Source organism: Callionymus lyra, chromosome 8, assembly GCF_982586985.1.
Source record: "Callionymus lyra chromosome 8, fCalLyr1.hap1.1, whole genome shotgun sequence".
NCBI classification, from domain to species: Eukaryota; Metazoa; Chordata; class Actinopteri; order Syngnathiformes; family Callionymidae; genus Callionymus; species Callionymus lyra.
In genome coordinates, this window is record NC_141825.1 from 12,552,167 (window position 1) to 12,571,740 (window position 19,574).

At 42.9% G+C, this 19,574-nt stretch overlaps 2 protein-coding genes and 1 non-coding gene across 5 annotated transcripts in view; 2 read left to right on the plus strand and 1 right to left on the minus strand.

Moving 5' to 3' along the window:
- polg (polymerase (DNA directed), gamma) overlaps nucleotides 1–5,376 on the plus strand; it is a 21,131-nt gene extending 15,755 nt beyond the window's left edge. For all 3 annotated transcript variants that reach the window (XM_087796624.1, XM_087796625.1, XM_087796626.1), the window contains 16 exons: nucleotides 405–541; nucleotides 604–727; nucleotides 803–1,051; nucleotides 1,113–1,230; nucleotides 1,800–1,865; nucleotides 1,934–2,032; nucleotides 2,109–2,269; nucleotides 2,332–2,385; nucleotides 2,454–2,571; nucleotides 2,647–2,782; nucleotides 2,846–3,092; nucleotides 3,188–3,310; nucleotides 3,757–3,925; nucleotides 3,981–4,189; nucleotides 4,258–4,418; nucleotides 5,191–5,376. In XM_087796624.1, coding sequence (XP_087652750.1) covers nucleotides 405–541; nucleotides 604–727; nucleotides 803–1,051; nucleotides 1,113–1,230; nucleotides 1,800–1,865; nucleotides 1,934–2,032; nucleotides 2,109–2,269; nucleotides 2,332–2,385; nucleotides 2,454–2,571; nucleotides 2,647–2,782; nucleotides 2,846–3,092; nucleotides 3,188–3,310; nucleotides 3,757–3,925; nucleotides 3,981–4,189; nucleotides 4,258–4,418; nucleotides 5,191–5,255 — 2,236 coding nt within the window. In that variant the 3' untranslated portion in view covers nucleotides 5,256–5,376. The remainder of the gene's footprint in view (nucleotides 1–404; nucleotides 542–603; nucleotides 728–802; nucleotides 1,052–1,112; nucleotides 1,231–1,799; nucleotides 1,866–1,933; nucleotides 2,033–2,108; nucleotides 2,270–2,331; nucleotides 2,386–2,453; nucleotides 2,572–2,646; nucleotides 2,783–2,845; nucleotides 3,093–3,187; nucleotides 3,311–3,756; nucleotides 3,926–3,980; nucleotides 4,190–4,257; nucleotides 4,419–5,190) is intronic.
- On the minus strand, nucleotides 5,290–16,705 carry LOC148073678 (Fanconi anemia group I protein-like). Its single transcript, XM_087796627.1, is given in 38 exon segments — nucleotides 5,290–5,386; nucleotides 5,452–5,550; nucleotides 5,882–5,977; nucleotides 6,065–6,139; nucleotides 6,218–6,277; nucleotides 6,346–6,399; nucleotides 6,467–6,651; nucleotides 6,720–6,816; nucleotides 6,895–6,960; nucleotides 8,328–8,352; nucleotides 8,354–8,453; nucleotides 8,514–8,565; nucleotides 8,620–8,736; nucleotides 8,798–8,874; nucleotides 8,934–9,100; nucleotides 9,166–9,345; nucleotides 9,545–9,706; nucleotides 9,769–9,890; nucleotides 10,737–10,916; nucleotides 10,986–11,087; nucleotides 11,148–11,216; nucleotides 11,292–11,414; nucleotides 11,486–11,600; nucleotides 12,290–12,360; nucleotides 12,427–12,557; nucleotides 12,620–12,707; nucleotides 12,770–12,950; nucleotides 13,011–13,147; nucleotides 13,209–13,286; nucleotides 13,348–13,480; nucleotides 13,906–13,991; nucleotides 14,060–14,183; nucleotides 14,500–14,541; nucleotides 14,605–14,662; nucleotides 14,735–14,897; nucleotides 15,351–15,481; nucleotides 16,317–16,389; nucleotides 16,460–16,705. Coding segments are annotated over 38 exon segments (3,984 nt in total). The 5' UTR covers nucleotides 16,553–16,705; the 3' UTR covers nucleotides 5,290–5,314.
- Nucleotides 16,706–17,061: 356 nt separating this feature from the next.
- On the plus strand, nucleotides 17,062–17,134 carry trnar-acg (transfer RNA arginine (anticodon ACG)). Its single transcript has one exon. It is a non-coding gene; the product is annotated as a tRNA-Arg (tRNA).
- Nucleotides 17,135–19,574: the final 2,440 nt, after the last annotated feature.

A 19,574-nucleotide genomic window follows, 5' to 3' on the forward strand; every position in this document is an offset into this window, starting at 1 on the left:
TTGTATTTATAGTGAGAGTATTAAACTGAAAGCCAAGATGCATTTGTGTAAACATCAGCCTTAAAATACCTGTATGCTTTCGTCCTCAGTCATCCCCGTAAACTTGCGGGACTTCATTGTTCATCCTTCAACTGCGGATGAATTAATGACTGCTGCCATCTAGCGTCAGGAAGTTTAATTGTGACCCAAAAATGAACAAACGCTGTGAATATTTGCATGTTAAATAAATGTTTTAAATAAATAAAAAAACAAACACTTTTATTTAACACACACTTTATAAATGATAAAAGAACCAAAATATCTATGGTAAAAAAATGACCAGTGAGAGATATTCTTTTTATGAATGGAAGATATTGTTAATAACTACCTTCCTGTTGTCTCATCTGTTTGACTTGCTGGTGCAGGTACAAAGAAGACCCCTGGCTTTGGGACCAGGACTGGGATGTGCAGGAGTTCAAGCTGAAGAAAGTTTTAGTCAGCAAAAAGAGACTTCAAACCATCGAAGCAAAAATCTCTACTCCATTTTCTGACGATGAAGAAGGTAAACTTTCATGATACTTTTAAAACGGACATCATGAGTCATTGGGATCCTTCTATCCTCAGACCCAGGTCCCCCAACTGAGGAGGAAATGGACGCACCACATCCCAGCAGACTGGCTGTTGACAAGCTCAAGGAAACGGTGAACAAACTGCCCAAAAGAAGACAATACCTGCCGGCTCACCCGGGGTAATGCCTCTGATAAAGACGAACAGATCCAGTCACACGCTCACCCCCTCCCTCCCCCCGCTCCTCTGTCATCAGTTGGTATCGTAAACTTTGTGAAAAGATGTCCGACGACAAGAGCTGGTCTCCAGGAGCCAGTCTGATCAGTCTCCAGATGAGGGTGACCCCAAAACTCATGGGACTGACGTGGGACGGTTTCCCCCTTCACTACTCCGAGAAGCACGGCTGGGGCTACCTGGTACCTGGTCGCAGAGAAAACATAAAGCAGCAGGAAGAGGAGGAGGAGGAGGAGGAAGAGGAAGATGGACGACCAGTGTGTCCACATGGGTATGTGCAGCACATGTTACAGAGCTCAGCGCCAGTCAAGACCGACGATGTTCTTCTACAGAGCCATCGAGAATATTTACAAAGAATACTGTGAGCGGAATCTTAAAGAAAAGCCAAAGTGTTTCGACGTCACCCGCTCAGACGACCTGAACTGGACTGACAGCAACTTTTGGACAAAGGTACCCCAACATCTTTTTTCTTTAGATGAGGTGTTTATTAGAGCAGTGGTCTCAGATCTTTGCACCGTAGGCTCGCTTTAGGTAGTTTAAAAAGAAGGTGAGAGTTCAATAGAGCAGCTCTTCACAGCAATAGTTTAGATGGCAGAGAGTGCCATCTAGTGGGCTCTGAAAGCAAATGTACTGATTTATGAAAGTGTCAACAAACCATCGCTACTTAAAATTGACTTCACTGGAAAACTTTTGCTGCACAATTTGAATCCTAAATCAACCCTTATCATTTATTGCAAACTTTCTGTTGTTCACTTCTTTTCAAATGTTGTTTTGCAATGAATAAAAAAAAATATATATATATATATATATACATATATATATATTTTAACTTACTGTCAAATTCCTATAGTCCCGTATTTAAATCAAAGGTTTTAAAACAAATTTCCAATGTATTGTATGGCAAAAATAATCCTTAATGAACTTGTTTATTTATTTAACTTTTTTTTTTTTTACCAGCTGGGTCAGTTTAGCACCTTTCTTTTGTAATGAACTTGTTTGTAATCAGAAGTGTGTTTCAGGTCGAGGAGTTCGGTGCTCAGGAGGCAAAAAAGGATAAAACAGAAGCAACGAACACAAGAAAAGTTGTACGTTATTTTTTTTATTACAAACCAAAGACAAGGCACTTTTATTGCTCGGTTTTCTTGCTGTACAGAAAGAACCGGATAGGGCTGTGTGTCCTTATCACCATGGCAACGGACCCTACAACGACGTGGACATCCAGGGCTGTTGGTTCTTCAAATTACCTCACAAGGTGATTTAAATTAACCTACAATTCACGCAATTAATTACTTACTTTCTTCCCCAATTCTTTTTTTTTTTTATTGTAGGACGGTAATCAAAACAACGTAGGAAGTCCTTTTTCCAAAGACTTTCTTCCCAACATCGAAGACGGCACGCTCAGGTCAGGAAGAGGCGGGACCAACGCTGCTCGTGCTCTGGAGATCAACAAGATGATGTCGTTCTGGAGGAACGCAAACAAACGTATAAGGTATTTGTTCATGAGATCATTTCATTAGGAATGCTTAAGAAGTGACGCGTGTATTTCTGCAGCTCTCAAATGGTGCTGCGGCTGAAGAAAGGGGAACTTCCTAATTTTGTCAGCAGGTTGGTTGAACTTTCAAATGTGATCGAGAACTTTGAGGATTTGTAAAAAAGTATAATTTTCTCTGCAGGCATAAAGACTTTGATGAAGAGGGGCAGTACGGGGCTATACTGCCTCGAGTGGTGACGGCCGGGACAGTCACTCGCAGAGCGGTGGAGCCAACATGGCTGACGGCCAGCAACGCACGAGTAAAAAAAACTAAACATTTGGGATTTTCTTGGTTTTCACAGAGAGTTTTTTAAAAGAGTATTTCCTGTTTCTAGCGGGACAGAGTGGGCAGCGAGCTGAAGGCCATGGTGCAGGTGCCGCCAGGGTATCACCTGGTCGGAGCCGATGTGGACTCTCAAGAGCTGTGGATCGCGGCGGTGCTGGGAGAGGCTCACTTCGCAGGAATACACGGTGAGATGCGAGGATTTTGTTTTGACTTCAAGACTTTAGATCTTAACGTGGTTTTGGTCTCAGGCTGCACAGCGTTCGGATGGATGACCCTGCAGGGCAATAAGAGCCAGAACACCGACCTGCACAGCCGCACCGCGGACGCAGTGGGCATCAGCAGAGAACACGCCAAAGTGTTCAACTACGGACGCATCTATGGAGCCGGACAGCCTTTTGCTGAGCGCCTGCTGATGCAGTTCAACCATCGTCTGGGTCAAACAGAAGCCGCCGACAAAGCCCGGCAGATGTACGCGCTGACCAAGGGAATACGTAGGTATGAACTAGAGATCAAGGTTAAAATATAAGGTTTCAACAATCAAGCTATTTTCTGATCGCAAGTCTGTGTCTTTGACGTTTGTGTCTGTGCAGGTATCATCTGTCGGAGGAGGGCGAGTGGCTGGTCAGTGAGCTGGACATGGATGTGGAGAGGGAGCACGATGGAAGCGTGACCCTAGAGGAGCTGAGGAGGATCAGTAGAATCGCCTCTAAGAGGTGAAGCAACTCACTTAAATTCACTTGTCTTTATATTACAGTTTAAAAACAAAAACGCATTTCTCTACTTGAGATTTTGGCTCATGCCAGAGAAAAAAAAAGGTTATATAAGAAACAGTTTTTCAATTTAAAATAAGTACTTTATCCTCTATGGCAGATATTTTATTATGGTATAAATAAAAATGTTGCTAAACATTTTAACATTAAATTCTCCTGTCAGGTGCTAACTTTTTGCAAGTTTTCCCAGACATGAAAAATATGTACGTGTTCCTGGTGAAATGATAAGAAATTCTTGATTTAATAAACAATGATATTGAAATGTGTCTAATTTAATACAAATCACAGTCGACACTTTTAACCCTTCTCAGGGTCAAGGTGACCCAAAGGCCCAGATACATTTTGAAACCGGGTGGTTCCACTGATATTTCTCCGTCTGCCCTCTTAAGTTCTCAACGGAGGAGGTGGGACATAGCGGGCAAACGTACGTGGTATGGAGGCACAGAGTCGGACATGTTCAACAAACTGGAAAGCATCGCTCACTCGAAGACGCCGGCCACTCCCGTCCTGGGCTGCAGGATCAGCAGAGCTCTGGAGCCAGCCGCGGTCAAAGACGAGGTGAGATACTCAGAATTTCTCGAGATATAATAAGAATTGCAACATTTTCCGTCAGTTTATCACCAGCAGAGTCAACTGGGTGGTGCAGAGCTCGGCGGTGGATTACCTGCACCTCCTGCTGGTGGCCATGAGGTGGTTGTTCGAGGAGCACGAGATCGACGGACGCTTCTGCATCAGCATCCACGACGAGGTCCGCTACCTGGTCCGCAGCGAGGACAGATACCGTGCAGCTCTGGCTCTTCAAATCACCAACTTGCTCACTCGGTGCGTGCCTGTATTTTTGAAAGTTTCTCACCACTGAACCGACAATTGAACTCTGTCGCCCCCTCCAGGTCTATATTCGCACATGCGTTAGGGATGCATGACCTGCCACAGTCGGTCGCTTTCTTCAGCGCAGTCGACATCGACCAGTGTCTGAGGAAGGAGGTCAACATGGACTGTGTGACTCCTTCCAATCCAGCAGGACTGGAGAGAAGATTCGGACTCGGTCCTGGTGAGTCCTTGGACAGACACACACACACACACACACTTTGGTGGGACAGACGGCAATAATCAGTGTGTATGAATCATGGGCAAATAATAAAGTAAATTACTGAAATTCAATATAAAAAGCAGAAAAAATAGATTTATTTTACATTTAATTTACCCAACAAGGGTCTTTAGGATTTTATTCTTCTCCGCATATTTTTTTGGTTGGTTCTTGTGGGATATTGGAAATCTCTGTACGGCTTGATCTATCTATCTATCCGTCCGTCCATCTATCTAATTCAGGTAAAATTATTTTCTGGAAAAAAAAGGGTGAAAACAAAGACCCCACAACAGCTAGAACAAACCCCCTGAAAAAACTACTTTACAAATAAGTATAATAACCAGGAATAACAAACCTAAAATATTAATTTTAAATCATAAAAGGACTAAATCAAGAAAAGCAATATGCATCAGTGCCTCACAGTTATAAACTATTTATTTTTTATAAAAGGCAAAACGGAATAGACTGAACGGTACCAGTGCTGCCATCTAGAGGATGCAGGTGTAATTACGCGAAACAACCGTTGACGTCAGCGCCGTACAGTAGACATTAAAACCACAAGATGTTGAGCTGAATTACTTTTAATATGAACCATTGAGCTTAAGGATAAATCAGATCTTGCATTGGAGCTGAATTTTCTTTAATTATTAAACATATGAGAACAAAACTAACATAACAATAAAAACTGTTAACAATTCAAACATATTTGGTTTAAATAAAGGTTTTCCTCTTGCAGGAGAAGCCTTGGACATCTATGAAATCCTCAATATCACCAAAGGCTCCTTGAATAAAGGACGGTAGCGCGTGCGCACACACACACACACACACACACACGCACAACAACAAGACCTGAGAAGCCTCTACACGTTCGCTCGTTTCCGCTTCTTCTTCTTGGGTTCTTGACTTTCCTCCACCTCCTGAGACTCTGCAGCCTGTTGTAAACACAGCAAGGCGGTCATTAGGAGGCGGATGTGAGGCGACTGAACGCTCGACAGACCTGGTTCTGGTCCTGCTCCTGCAGAGCTGCGTCCAGTGTGGCCGGGTTGATGCGGAAATCTCTGGACGTGCTGAGTTTCATGTACTGCATCAGATTCACCTGCAGGACGAACAGACACTAATGTTTAAATAACGCCACAGTGCTTTTATTCACTGGTGCTAACGTGGACGATCAGTTTTATGTTAACATGTTAAACGGTTTCCATTTGCTCTGCGTTTATTTTGTACCTTTTATTTACCATGTGTTTGATGTCACTTGTGTTGTGACAGATATGTACATAAAAACTTTATTGAAACCTCAATCATAAGAACTTTTTACAAGTAAACATTAAAAGAAATGAAAACATTGGCTTAAATAAAAGTGTTCAAATTAAAATCCAAAATGGAAACGTGACTTCAATTCAAACGTTGTTCGACAAACTTGCACCGACCTTTGACTTCTTGGATAGCGCGATCAAAAACTTCTCGTACTGCTCGATGCTGAAAATCAAGTTGGGGATCGCCTTGGTCTCCCGCAGCAGTTTCGCCTGTCGAACGAGATGTTCTTGATGAGATGCTCGGGTGATCGCGTCTCATTGTAGACGAGAACAAAAGGCTGATGAAAATGTTATTACAGAAGGAGCTGTGTTCGCCTCGTTCTTCTTCTTTTTCTTCTTGTCCTCTGCACCTCCTGCTGCCATTTCTTCGTTCTGTTGAGACATTGCTCAAGTCAGTTACAGGGTTGATTGAAAACCAGCAAATATAAATCAAAGATGTTGTCATGTTACCTGGACGTATGTGATGAAAGAGTAGCACTGTGGTGTCAAGTGAGATCCGGACAGTTTCACCTGAACGCAAAACGTTTAAAACGTTCTGTAAAAATGGGAGATTTCGTACAAAAGCGTCTCAAACTCACCAGTTTTTCGAAGCGTGAAGGAAGAGCTATATTCTGGCCACACGTCTGAATGTACTGTGAAGAAGAAAGAGGAAACGTCTAAACATGATATTGGATTTTTGACGGAGGGAGACAAACGCACGTATTTGACCAGCGTGGTGAGAGTGGTGTAGGCGCGGCTCAGCGCTCTGAGCAGGCTGACGGTGCCGGTGCCTTGCGGCAGAGACGACTGAACCAACTCGTTCAACGCCGTCAGCAGAGTTCCCAGCTGCAGCGTCACCGCTTTCTCCACCGGATCCTGCTGACCCTCCGTCTGTGTGGCGTCTTCTACACGACAACGAGAAGCACACGTCAGTCCCTCGAGCCCCTCGTCTGGATTCACCAGTCGAACTCACTCAACGGGGATTTATCCGCGGCGCTCTGGTTCTTTTTACGAGCCACGAGCCAGTCCACCTCATCCAGCACCCTGTCTACCTGGGACAGCACCAGCAGCTGCAGGACATAAAGACTAGAAGATGAATCATTTCACACCTGAAGTCTTTTAGAAAGTAACAAGAAGAAGAAACTTACAGCGGCTGATGTTGCCGTCCTCTGGTTGACGAGAGCAAAGTGCGAATGTTTATCCACCTCGATGTCCTGCATCCATTACAAATATTTTAGATGGAAGCTTTGATGAGAAGAATTGTGGGGCCCCATGAATTCAGTTTGATCACAGAAATATCTTACTTTGTACAGAGCCCCAGACATGAAATGTTAGAAAAAAAAAATTGTGGCGAAGTGGTTGAACACATCACTCTGGATCTCAAAGACAGGGGCCTCATGTACAAAGAATTTTGTGGATTTTCTGCTTAAAAACACCATTCACTCTGGGCCAAGAAAATGGTGCATGTACAAAAATATTCGGATGTATGAATCGTGAGCGTGCACACAAATAAAAGCACTTTTCCTTTGTACTTCACAATCAACGTGGAATTAATCACAGCCTTTTTTGTCTCTTTCTATGCCCTAAGTCTGTGTTTTTTTTACTCCCCGATCAGAAAAAAATTAGGAAAACATGAATTTAAACTGGATTAACATTTTATATTTGTTTGTTTAAAACATTTCTGACTGTTAAAAATAGTGCTCCAGGGTAAATGTTTATATTTTACATTCAGGGTTATTAACGCAGATATTTTATAAAATAGAAGCGTTTTGTTAACAAATTACAAATGAACAAATCGTGTGATGGTGTATTTATACAAGTATTTTTTCCAGGAGATTGCGCCGAGATCACATGAGGTAAACTGGCTTTAGTTGCGTTCATTCTGCAACTTCAGTTTTACAAAACATGATGTTGTTTCACAAGAACGTCTGTGACTCTCTTAGGGAAGAACTTGACTCGTTATATTATAAAAACAAGCTCATAATCTATCTACATTTTTCTGAATAGCGTGAAAAAGCGGATTAAAATATTCACTATAAAACGATCGATGTCTTAAAAAATCAGTTTGGTGAATGAGAATATATTTATAAGTTTGTGAATAATTGAATATCCACTCGTGCAACTACTAACACGTGTGTATGCGTTAATTTTGATCAATATTGATCATCTCTGATGTGAACATCTCAACATAACTAGTGAGGCTGACATGCATCTGAGCAGTAAATAAGAACGTACGCCCCCTACACACGTGTCGGGAAGTACAAACTTTTTAACGCTCTTTTTTATCATTGATAAATATGAACTTTGACATGAAGTATGTCCGCATGTTTTTTGTGCGTACGACCTCTTAATACACGAGGCCCCTGGTTATTTTAGTGATCTTACTGTGTTGCGGCTGCAGTAGCAGACTCGCGAAAATTACTAGCTTCTTGGCCACTAATTATTTCCTTTTTTTTTTTTACAATGTCATGTCCCTAGTTCTGTATTTTTCCATTATTCATAAATAGTTGTCATTCTATATAAAGAGGATAAATGAATTGATACTCTTGTGCATGATCTGCGTCATAGTTGTCTGTCGTACCCCATCGATGTCTCCCAGATGACTGGATGTCCTGGCTGAGTTCCACCAGAACCCCGACTGGACTCTTGAAGAGAGCGTGGAGGTTGAAGAGCAGCGTTAGAAGACCCTTGGAGAACGCAGAGTCCTCTGAAATCAAGTTTTGATGAGCAAAATGTCAAACCAAAACAACTCTCGAGTCTCACTCACCTAAGCTGGTCTCCTTGCAGATCTTCACGGTCCACGTGATCATCTGAACAAACTGTCAATCGAGTGGTCGGTCAAACGGTTCCGAGCAGACGTGGCGTGAACTCACCTGCTCAGATGTGGGCTTCAGCTGAAGAGACAGCACGCTCAGGATGTTCACCAACAGTTGAGCCTCTTTGGTGTTGAAGTCTTCTTCTCCCTTGCTGAGCTGTTGGAACAGCGCCCTCTGGTGGGAGCACAACGAACCATCAAACCTGAGTCGATGTTGAAAATACACACGGATGTACCTGGAACTGACGAATGTAAAAGAAGTTGATCTCCGTGGCATCACCGTCATCTGGCTCCGCATCATCATCTGAGATTTCTGTAATTCCTTAAATTAGCTTTTAAGCTTTTTAAGGGAAATTAACTTATTTGTTTTACCCATGGTGGACAAGAGCTGCGCCATCTTCTCAGGATAGCGCTGCTGACAGGTGGTGAAGATCCTCAGCAGTCCTTCCAAACAGAGAAGAGACAGAGTCGATCGCTTCTCCTTCTTTCCTCCATCTTCCACCACGCTCGGGATGTTGGTGTAACGCCACATCAGCACACTGTTGTGACAGAAAATCACTTTTAATCAAAAAAAGTAAGCTTTATTTGAGACAGGGAGGCTGACCTAGTCATGTCGCAGAGGAAGCGGAAAGTCTTCTCTGGATTCTGTCCATCGGGACCATCCGTGTTTCCAGTCTCCTCAAGTTGCTGGATCTTCTGGACGGTAACGTTGACGGTGTAGCGCACGAACTCTCCACTAGAGCGCAGCACTGAGAGCGCCTCCTCTCTGCTTTGGGCGCTGTCCCTGATGATGGGAGGAAATAATCACATCAGCAGCCGCTGGGATGATAATACCTCGATTTACACAAGCGTGTTTAATAAATACCAGACACATTTACTGACATATTCATTATTTCTCCAGGAAAAAAAAGATATTCTAACTTAATTTATCATAAAAAGTTTGCTAATTTCTTACACTACATCATTAAAACTTGACTTATAACCTGAAAAGTGCAGTGAGGAGGCTGGAGGTGAAGCCCATGGAGAGTAAACTGCGCGGCGTCTTGTTCGACGGCGCTCGACCTTTCCCGGACTTTTCCTTCAGGATCTCGGCCAGCTTGTGGTAGCGGTTGAACAGCTCCATGACCTCCTCGAAGTGGCTTTTACTGACAAGAGATTTTCACCGTGAAATCAAGTTTGGATTGTCAAAAAAAACCAAGTGTTGTACCTGTACTTGGCCTTCACGAAGGTGTACTCCATCAGAACTTCATAGACGCTCATCACCAGCACAGCATAGATGTTGTTCTTTACGCCAACACCGGATCCCATGGAGAAGTCTGCAGACTTGTCCTGAAAGAGACGATGTTAAGACGATTAGAAATGTCAAACTATTCTAGTAAGAGGCACAAGTGTCTGGGAAGAGACATGGCTGGGTTCATGGACGGTCATTATGTTTTATCTATGCAAAATGTAATAAATTACATACTTTAATTTACTACTACTGCTGCTTATTCGCTAATGAGGGTCACAAGTTTATTTAAGGGCTAGAGGCGTGGGACACCCTTGACAGGTTACAGCCTGTCCTGCAGCACACAATGGGTAGATTTTCTTCATTTAAAAATAAATTTGTTCAAAAAACAATATTAACAAATAGGAAAAATACAGGTTTTTAACTGTAGAATATGATTCTTCTCTTATACCATTGTTTTATATGAATGTTAAAAAAAAGTTAAATAAGAATGTGAAAAACAATATATATAATCCTACTTTGTATGTATAAATGAACAACAAGAAACGCAAAGGTGTAAATTCATTGTACTATTATAGTGAATAAATACATTTCTAAGAAAGAAGATGTCTTGAGAAAGAATGTAAAAACAAAAAAAGGAACATGAAACAAATTTGTAAAATTGTAAGACAAACAGGACATAACATAGACGAGTGTTTTTATATGAAGAACCAAGACTTGTTATGAGGAAAATAAAACGATAAAACGACACAACAAGAGCTTTTATCTTGTTTTATAAACAAATGTACACACATAATCGGCGATGGCCAACCAAACAATTGCACAACACTGTGAACACTGTTCCGCCACCAGGGGTGCCAGAAATATAGAAGTCCTATCTATAGAGGCTTTCACATAATGGAGATATAACAATAATTATTAGTCATGAAAATCCAAAAAATACTTACAAGCTCAAAATCCTCTAATTCACACTTGATCATGCGTCTGGCCATGCTCTCCAGGATCATCTGCAGTTCAGACTGATATCCTTCCTCCTCCTCATCATCATCACTGTCATTAGAGTTGACCGATCTGTGCATGGTTTGAAGCCACAGCAGGCAATGCACGGTGCAGCTCGTCAGGTGGGCCTTTAGTAAAGAGTGAAACCAACAATAAATCATCACGCACTGATAAAAAAGAGGTTGCAAGTTGGATACCAGAGGCTTCTGCAGGAAGACTTGATCTCCATGTGCAGTGATGCAGTTTTCCAGCTTCAACGGAGGCAGAAGATCTTGTTCTGGTTCATAGTATCTCTTTAGCTACAATAGAAAAATATGAGCTGAAACTTGTGATGAAACAGTAGGAGTGCCAACATGTACCTGCGTTAAGAGGGTCTGCATAATGGAGCCTGATAGTTGGGAGTTGCGTCGAAGAACGTCGTAGAACCCCTGAGAGGTGAAGACCATATTAAGCGAGTACTGGACAGCACGAGTGTGAAGAAGGCTGAGAGATTGTCGTCATACCTCATACAGCACGAGGCGGACGTCGGCCTGCTGGCTCAGGCAGCGACGGAGACTGCTGAGGATCTCCAGGCAGAAGGCCTCGTTGGCAGCCGAGTTGTACCGCGAATGAACGTCCACCTGGACCTGTTGGGCAGGGTCAGACGAACCAGATTCTAGAGCGCTGGACATAGACGTGTGTGCTCAGTGTGACTTACCTGGCTGGAGGACATCTGTTGACTACACTGACTGGAGGCCAAACTCCCCAAAACCTTGAAGTTCTTCAGCAGCAACAAGAAGCCAGTGACGGCAGACTTCCTGCCATCCAGTTGACTAACAGGAAAAACAGTGACGGACGACAAGAAAGTTGAAGAAAGGGACATATTAGGAAGGATGGAAATGTTTAAAACGCTCTTGGTCGAGGGTCCAGCATTTTTATACTTATCCATCTTTCTCTAAAAGGAAGTATTAATATTTCTGTCAAATACCTTGACTTAAACCTCAGTGTTATTATAAATGTATAATTGTCGACTTCCATTATCTCTGATCCTTAGCTTGGCTCAATTACTGACAATTCTTATCATGATACAGGGGCATTGATGTGATATGTTGTAATACTGTAGTAACAAGGATGTATTTGTGGTATTGTCCTAGTACTTGACTCTGGTGTTGCAGTATTTACAGACCACGTGAATCTTGACAAAGCCGTAACTGATTGAATTTGTTTTGATACAAAATATGTCTAAACATCAGCTTTGAAAGCTGCTGGAGTCGACTGTATCCTCTCGTCCTCAGCCATCTAGCGGCCGGACGTTTAATTGCAACACAAAAATGGACAAACACTGCGAGTGTTTGCATTTTATTTATGCACATTTTCATTAACTATAAATCATCAAAGACTTATGATATGATAAAAACATAATGTCATTTCTTATTGAAGCCGATACTTTGTCGTTGAATATTGATAGGGAATCTTGAAGAAAGATATTGTGATATTAAAGTGTATAAAAATGTCCAGTTACCTGGAAAACATGGCTTTCCTGAGGACGAGAATCAAGGAATCCTTCAGGGACATGCTGACCTTGAGCAGAGGCTGAAGACGGAACAAGAGGTCAGTGGTGAAACTCGCCCATTCTTTTTCCCCCCGACGGAATCGTACCTGCACAGCTTTCAGAAGACCCTGCACGGTGGCCAGGGGCAGGTACGACAGGTGGTCGAAGGTTTCCGTCAGCTTGGACAACGACCCCAGGATGACCATGGGACGAAAGGTCACGATGTCGGAGAAGAGCTCTGGTGCGAGGCGGCGTTAGCATTAGCACGTTAGCCGCTCAGTCGACATACGGACGACTCACCGATGAAATGATTGACAGGCGACGCCGTCTTTGTCACCAGACGATTCATAACCTGCTCCAGTATTTCTCCTCTGATGGCCTCGTGCATCTGAATATGGAAGTATACAAGTAAGAAAACACGTGATATATTGTAGTTTCTGAGATAATAACCTTGAACCCCTCTAGCAGCACCTGAACCCTGAGTTTGCAAGCCAGCTGCGCAGGAGTCCTGGCTACTGTCGTGGAACCCTTGGAGGTTTTGCCAAAAGGACCCGGTTTGGGTCCGAACGTGTCCATCAGAAAGAATCCCAGCTGCACCAAACCTTGAGTCACATGGTCCCAGCCGAACACGCTGTGCACACGCTTGTAATTACTCGTGTGACACTCGTGCGAAAACACTCAACCTCCTCACCTGTTCTTCACCGTGTCCACGATCATCTGCCCGATACTGCAGTGTCTGGACAGAAGGTCCTGCAAGAACCTGGAGCCGTGCAGCAGCTGCTCGTCTTTGAGACTCTTGATGATGGCTCCTTTGAGAAGATCGAAGACCTGAGAGATAGAAATGAAACTAGTGACGTTGAGAAGATGTGCTGGTCTTTGAAGCTCACACCTGTTCCTCATAGCGCTGGATACGAGCCACAGACAAGAGCAGGGCGACGCTGAAGGGGCAGAGATCTCCGTATGACGTCTGGGAGTGGGAAAGAGAAGAATTATTCTGCTTTATAAAATAAATAAATAATAAAATCTACCTTAAAGCTTTTGAGGAACTCTCTGCCAAGTTCGTGATCCAGTCGTATGGCAAACACGACGTGAAGAATGGAGGTCCCTTCCACGTGTCGCAGCTGATCTGTAGGAATAGACTGGACCTCCAAGTCCATGTTCCTGGAAGAGACGTATCAGACGCTAAAGGAGCAAATCTGGAGAAAGGTTGGTCAAGTCTAAATGTACAGTTTTATGATCATCAATCATACTATCTATACTTTTCATTTGTCGTAATTCCATTTTTAATTCTACTTTAGAAGCACTAAAAACACTTGCATGACAGGTTTTATTGGTCTTTGTGTCGAGTTTCAACTGAACTTGTACTTTTTGGTTGTAGCCATTTTTATACTTTAGAATTCAAATTTTTCAGGACTATTTTAATTTCTCAGCCTATCATTTTATTATATATTTGAATTCTTATTTAACCAAACTAATGGAAAAGTTATACACTTTTGGCAATCCTCTGATTTATGTTTCAGATATAATATCATTTTCACAATAGTTTTTTCTACCCTGAATGAATCTTCTGTTCGAGACAAACTTACTCTCCGTGTTTCTGCTCTTCTTTCTGGTGAAGGTCTTGATCCTTGAAGTATGCAATGATGCCATTCAGGACTTGTTTCTTACAACCCTAAAAAAAAAAGGAAAAAGGTTAAACATGACAAAAGTTGCGACTCGTGAATGTTGTTCGATCCAGACCTTGGCGGATAAGAGCAGCAGCTGATAAACTAGTGGTGGAATCTCCTGAAGGTCCAGCTTACTGAACATGCGGAGAACTTTCTCCACGAGGAACTGCAGCTCTTCAGTTGAAAGAGGGACATCCCTTAAAATGAAATAGAAAAACACAAGATAGTAAAAAGACCAAAACTATAACCGGTCTGTTCAGAGACGATTCCGATCCAAATTTTAGTAAAATTCCTTCATCTTCAACCACTTATCCAAGGACGGGTAGCAGGGGCAGCAGCCAGAGCCAAGAGACCCAGACTTTTCTTTACCCAGAAGCCTCGGGCGTTCCAAGATATGATATAATCATTAATAATATTACAATAGACATGATGACTGAAGAGACTTTGGACCCATAAGTCTTTCCATCTACTGACTCACTCGCTCGAACACTGCGCTGCTGCTCAAAATATTACCTGAACATAGTTGTCAGGTGGATCACACACTTTGGATCCCATCTGCATTAAGAACACATTTTAACGTTACAAATCAGTTTGCACATCAGTTTAAGAGCTTCTCACCTGCTGGAACACAACGTGTTGATGAGCTGCCGCTTGTATTCCTCACCACTGAGTTCACCTTCAGTTGAAAAACATAAGTATTTCACTATGTTTTCATTCAGGAGGACAAAACTGAAGGTGAGATCCAAACCTTTGCTGTACGCCACAGCGTCGCAGCCCGCAAGAGCAGTAAGAACCGTGGGAAACAGCTCCAAAGACTTGCCGCTGCCGACCTTTCCCACCTTTCCCACCTTGATGGCTTCGACAAAATCAGAAGCCAGTTTCGCCAGAGATGCACCAGGCAGCGTGTGAGTCTGTGTGAAGCAAGTCAGAGCCAAGTAAATGTAGGTGAAAAGTTTAAAGAAGGCAACTAATATCAGTAAGTAAGTGATAGTTATTTTTTTAAAACGTCTTTCTAGACCAGGGTCACAAAGTGCTTGAACAATCAAAAGCAATACACAGTTAAAAAAAACTACAAATTAAAAAACTTGTAACCAAAAATCTAAAAAAAACATTTGACAGTTACATTTTTTTAATTCAAAAATTGAATTTAACAGTTTCATAATCCCATGTCTTTAAAGGTTTAAATGCTTTGATTAATAAGTTATTAAAAGCTGCTTAAGACCCTAAACTAGTAAAATATACATTTTTTATTTGATGTTCTTGTTTCAATTACACGTTGATTTTTCAGTAATAAATAATACAAAACAACATCATGCAACCTTGTTTAGAATATATAGGAGAATATGTAGATGTTAATCTGTTACCTCAAGCATCAGCAGACCAATGATATCAGCTGCCACCTCTGACTGCAGGTCACCAGACTCACACAGGGAGATACACACTTGATAGACATGTTGTCGACGGCCGGGCCCTTCAGGGGAACCGTTCGGGGAACCTGAATAGGAAACAGAAAATATTTATGGTAATGAAACTAAAAAGAGTCCAGAAGTTACATATAGTTAAAAAATATAACTGTCATATATGACTTGGAAAAAGATATTAAAAGTAGATATGTAAAGATTTTTAAAAAAAGGAACCTCTACTGACATCAAGAAGTTTGTTATTTAATCCTCAAATAATCCTGTTTTTGCAGTAAAGTTTATGGTACAGGTCAAATTGTTTTCTTAAATGCACCTGTTTTTCATAAAAAAATGTTTAACCACAATCCATATGTGAAATAAGGGACAAAGTCACATGAAGGCAGAGAAGCTTCTCTTTAACCACATGTGATAAAAACATCTAGTAAGTTCAATTTTAAGTTGGTACTTTTTTACTAAAAGGAAGGGGTACAGTTTCGTAACGTTTCAGTGAAGCTCATGACAACAACAAACCCATAATCCACATCCCAGAATAACTGCGTTAAGTACTTTGTCGAGTTTAATGGAGGAAATTCCTAAGATATCTGACAGGTTTCATGGGGTTGACAGTGACTATTAAATGAAGCTACGTACAAGTCCATAAACCTCACATTTAAGACTTAATAAATAACTTTACTAGGTCAGCTTGGAGTTAATGTCGAAACATCTCTGAGACAGAAATTTGTTTATTTAACAGCTACTTTTGCACTATTATTGGATTTAAACCATAGCAAAAACACTGCTTTGCTATTAGTTCTGTTCCAAACGATCTCCATTGAACTGTAAGATCCTTTGTACCATTTATTTTAGATCTTCCTTCATGACAACTGACTTTGTCAGCCATTGTGAATCCAGTGTAATTTATGTTCTTACCTTTAAATATGCCTTTGATAAAAGCACTGATCCTCTTGCCTGCGAGGGCGCAGTTGGTTATCTCAGTGGTGAGCTAAACAATACAGACAATAACATTGAAGAAACACAAGTAAAACACAATATCACATTTATATCAAGTTTACCCTTTCGTTGGTAAGAGCTGCCAGATACTTCTGAAGCTCTGGCGTCTGGTCTCCTTCAGAAAACAAGAGGATTTGATGCACTTTGCACTTCATCCTGCTACTGTCCGGTGTCGTTAAACTCAGCGATAGTAATAATATTACAAATATTTGTTTTAGTTTGGCAGCTCAAGCTTCTTTCAGCATCATTATTATTATTATTGTTATCGTTATAACTACCGTTATAACTACCGCCGAGCTTTGCTGCAGATCTTCTGCTTTCGTAACAAACTTCCCGCCAGCGTTTTACTTCCTGCGATCGGAGGCGAACTTCCTGTGACAAACCTGGACGGTGAAATATATTCCTAAACGTATCATATTAAATTAATAATAATAATAAAAAACTTCTGATGGCGGCTGGGATGATTCTAGCTTTAATAGTGGTGACTCGAGTCACTTCAAAGACTCCCGTGTATCCTCGAGCAAAACATGAAAGGATTTCAACGTGAACCCGTGGATTCGTTTTTTTTCATTCACACTTTAGTTTCTAACTTTATAACCCTTGATAAGGTTTAACTGATCATCAGCAATAGGTTATAAAGGAAAGAGACGGCTGCACCCATATCGGGCTAGTGGCGCAATGGATAACGCGTCTGACTACGGATCAGAAGATTCTAGGTTCGACTCCTGGCTAGCTCGAATTTTTTATTTTTCTTTAACGAGATTATTAATATTGTATAAAACTCAACCGTTTTTCTCTTCTAAAACAACTATTTTGACTCAAGTCGAGTCAAACAGATGCAACCGTGTCGTTGAACCAGACCTGAGCATGGCTCTAGGGGTCATCTGTGGCCCCACGACTGTATTAATAGAATAGAATAGAATAGAAAATGTTTATTCATCCCCAGAGGGGAAACACACTTTTACAACAGCACAGTTGAAAAAAATAAAGTGCAAGGAAAAAAGAAATAATAAAAGAGATAATAAAAATAAAAAAAATAAAACGATCTTAAAGATATACAAATTATTTACAATATTGGAAATTTAACACTATTAACAACATAAAATAAAAATAAAATAAGATAAAATAAAAAAATAAATAAAAATAAAACACACAAGAAGAAAAACACACTACGGATTAGCATCAGGATATTTAAAGTAGAGAGTTAAATATCCTGACACCAGTTGGGATGAAGGACCTTCTATAACGCTCCGTCCTACACTGGGGGTGCCTGAGCCTGCCACTGAAGGAGCTGGCCAGCTCCTCCACGGTCAGGTGCAGTGGGTGAAGAGTGTTGTCCCTGATGGAGGATAGTCTGGAGAGTGTCCTCCTCTCTCCCACCTCCTCCACCGAGTCCAGCGAGCGGCCCAGGACAGAGCCGGCCCTCGTGACCAGCCTGTTCAGTCTCTTCCTGTCCCGGTCCGTGCTGCCTGCTCCCCAGCAGACCACAGCGTAGTGGATAGCAGAGGCTACCACGGAGTAATAGAAGGTCCTTAATAGTGGTCTGCACACTCCGAAGGACCTCAGTCTCCCCAGGAGGTGGAGGCGACTTCGGCCCTTCTTATACACGGCGTTGATATGTGTGGACCAGTTCAGTTTATTGTTGAGGTGAACACCCAGGTATTTGAAGCTGTCCACCAGCTCAATGTCCGAGCCCTGGATGCTCACCGGTTGATGTGGTGGGGACTTTTTCCTGAAGTCAATCACCATCTCCCTTGTCTTACCGGTGTTTAAGCAAAGGTAGTTGCTCTCACACCAGTCAACAAAGTCCTTGATGATTGACCTGTACTCCAGCTCGCCCCCCCCAGACACGCAGCCCACAATGGCCGAGTCGTCAGAAAACCTCTGGAGGTGACAGCTGCTGGAGTCATAGGTAATGTCCGCCGTGTAGAGGGAAAAAAGGAAAGGTGACAGCACTGTCCCTTGAGGCACCCCGGTGCTGCAGATGGTCACCTCAGACCTGCAGTCCTGCAGCCTCACATACTGCGGCCTGTTGGTGAGGTAGTCCATCGTCCATGCTGCCAGCTGTGTCCCAACTCCTGCGTCCTCCATCTTCTTCCTTAGCAGCGCCGGCTGGATGGTGTTGAAAGCACTTGAGAAGTCAAAAAACATGACTCTCACAGTGCTACCGGCTGCTTCCGGATGAGTCAGTGCCCGGTGCTGCAGGTAGATGACGGCGTCATCCACCCCCATCTTTGGCCTGTAGGCGAGCTGCAGCGGATCCAACGCAGAGCTCACCGTCGTGCGTAGATGGCGGAGTACCAGCCTCTCAAGGTCTTCATCAGATGGGAGGTCAGGGCGACTGGTCTGAAGTGGCTTGGCTCCTTCGCATGCACCGCCCTGGGAACCGGAACCACACAGGAGGTCTTCCACTGGACCGGGACCTTCTCCAGTTTGAGGCTCAGATTGAAGATGTGTGTGACCAACTCACACAGTTCATCGGCACAGTCCCTGAGCAGTCTGGGGCTGAGTCCATCTGGTCCAGCAGCTTTCCTGATCTTCAGTCGCCTTAATTCTCTCCTCACCTGTTCAGATGTAACAGAGAGAGGTGGCTGTGGGGGGTTGGGCAGCTGAGGCAGTAGGGCATGTTGGGGGGGAGAGAGGTGGCTTGGAGGTGAGAATAGTTGGGGGGAGGGGGCTGAAGCATGGGGCCCTGATCAAAGCGGTTGAAATACTGGTTAAGTTTAGTGGCCCATCTTTGGTCTCCCCCTGCTGTGGCCCTGGCTCCACTCTGGCCATGACATGAGATGTTCTTCAGGCCTTTCCACACATCCCTTGTGTTGCCCTGCGCCAGTTGCTCCTCCAGTTTCCTCTTGTACTCCTCCTTGGCCATCCTGATCGCCTTCTTGAACTCTCGCTGGACCTCTTTAAGCTCCTCTCTGCTCCCTGAAGCAAACGCCCTCTTCTTCTTATTCAACAGAACTTGAAGTTGAGGGGTCACCCATGGCTTGGTGTTGGCAAAGCACCGCACCTTGCGGGTCGGCGCGACGTTGCCCTCACAGAATTTGATGTAATCCGTGGAATGGTCATTGAAGGTGTCGATGTCATCACCATGAGAGAACACGCTCCAGTCTGTAGACTCAAAGCAGTCTCTCAGCCTCTCCTTGGAATCATCATTCCACATCTTAACAGTTCTTT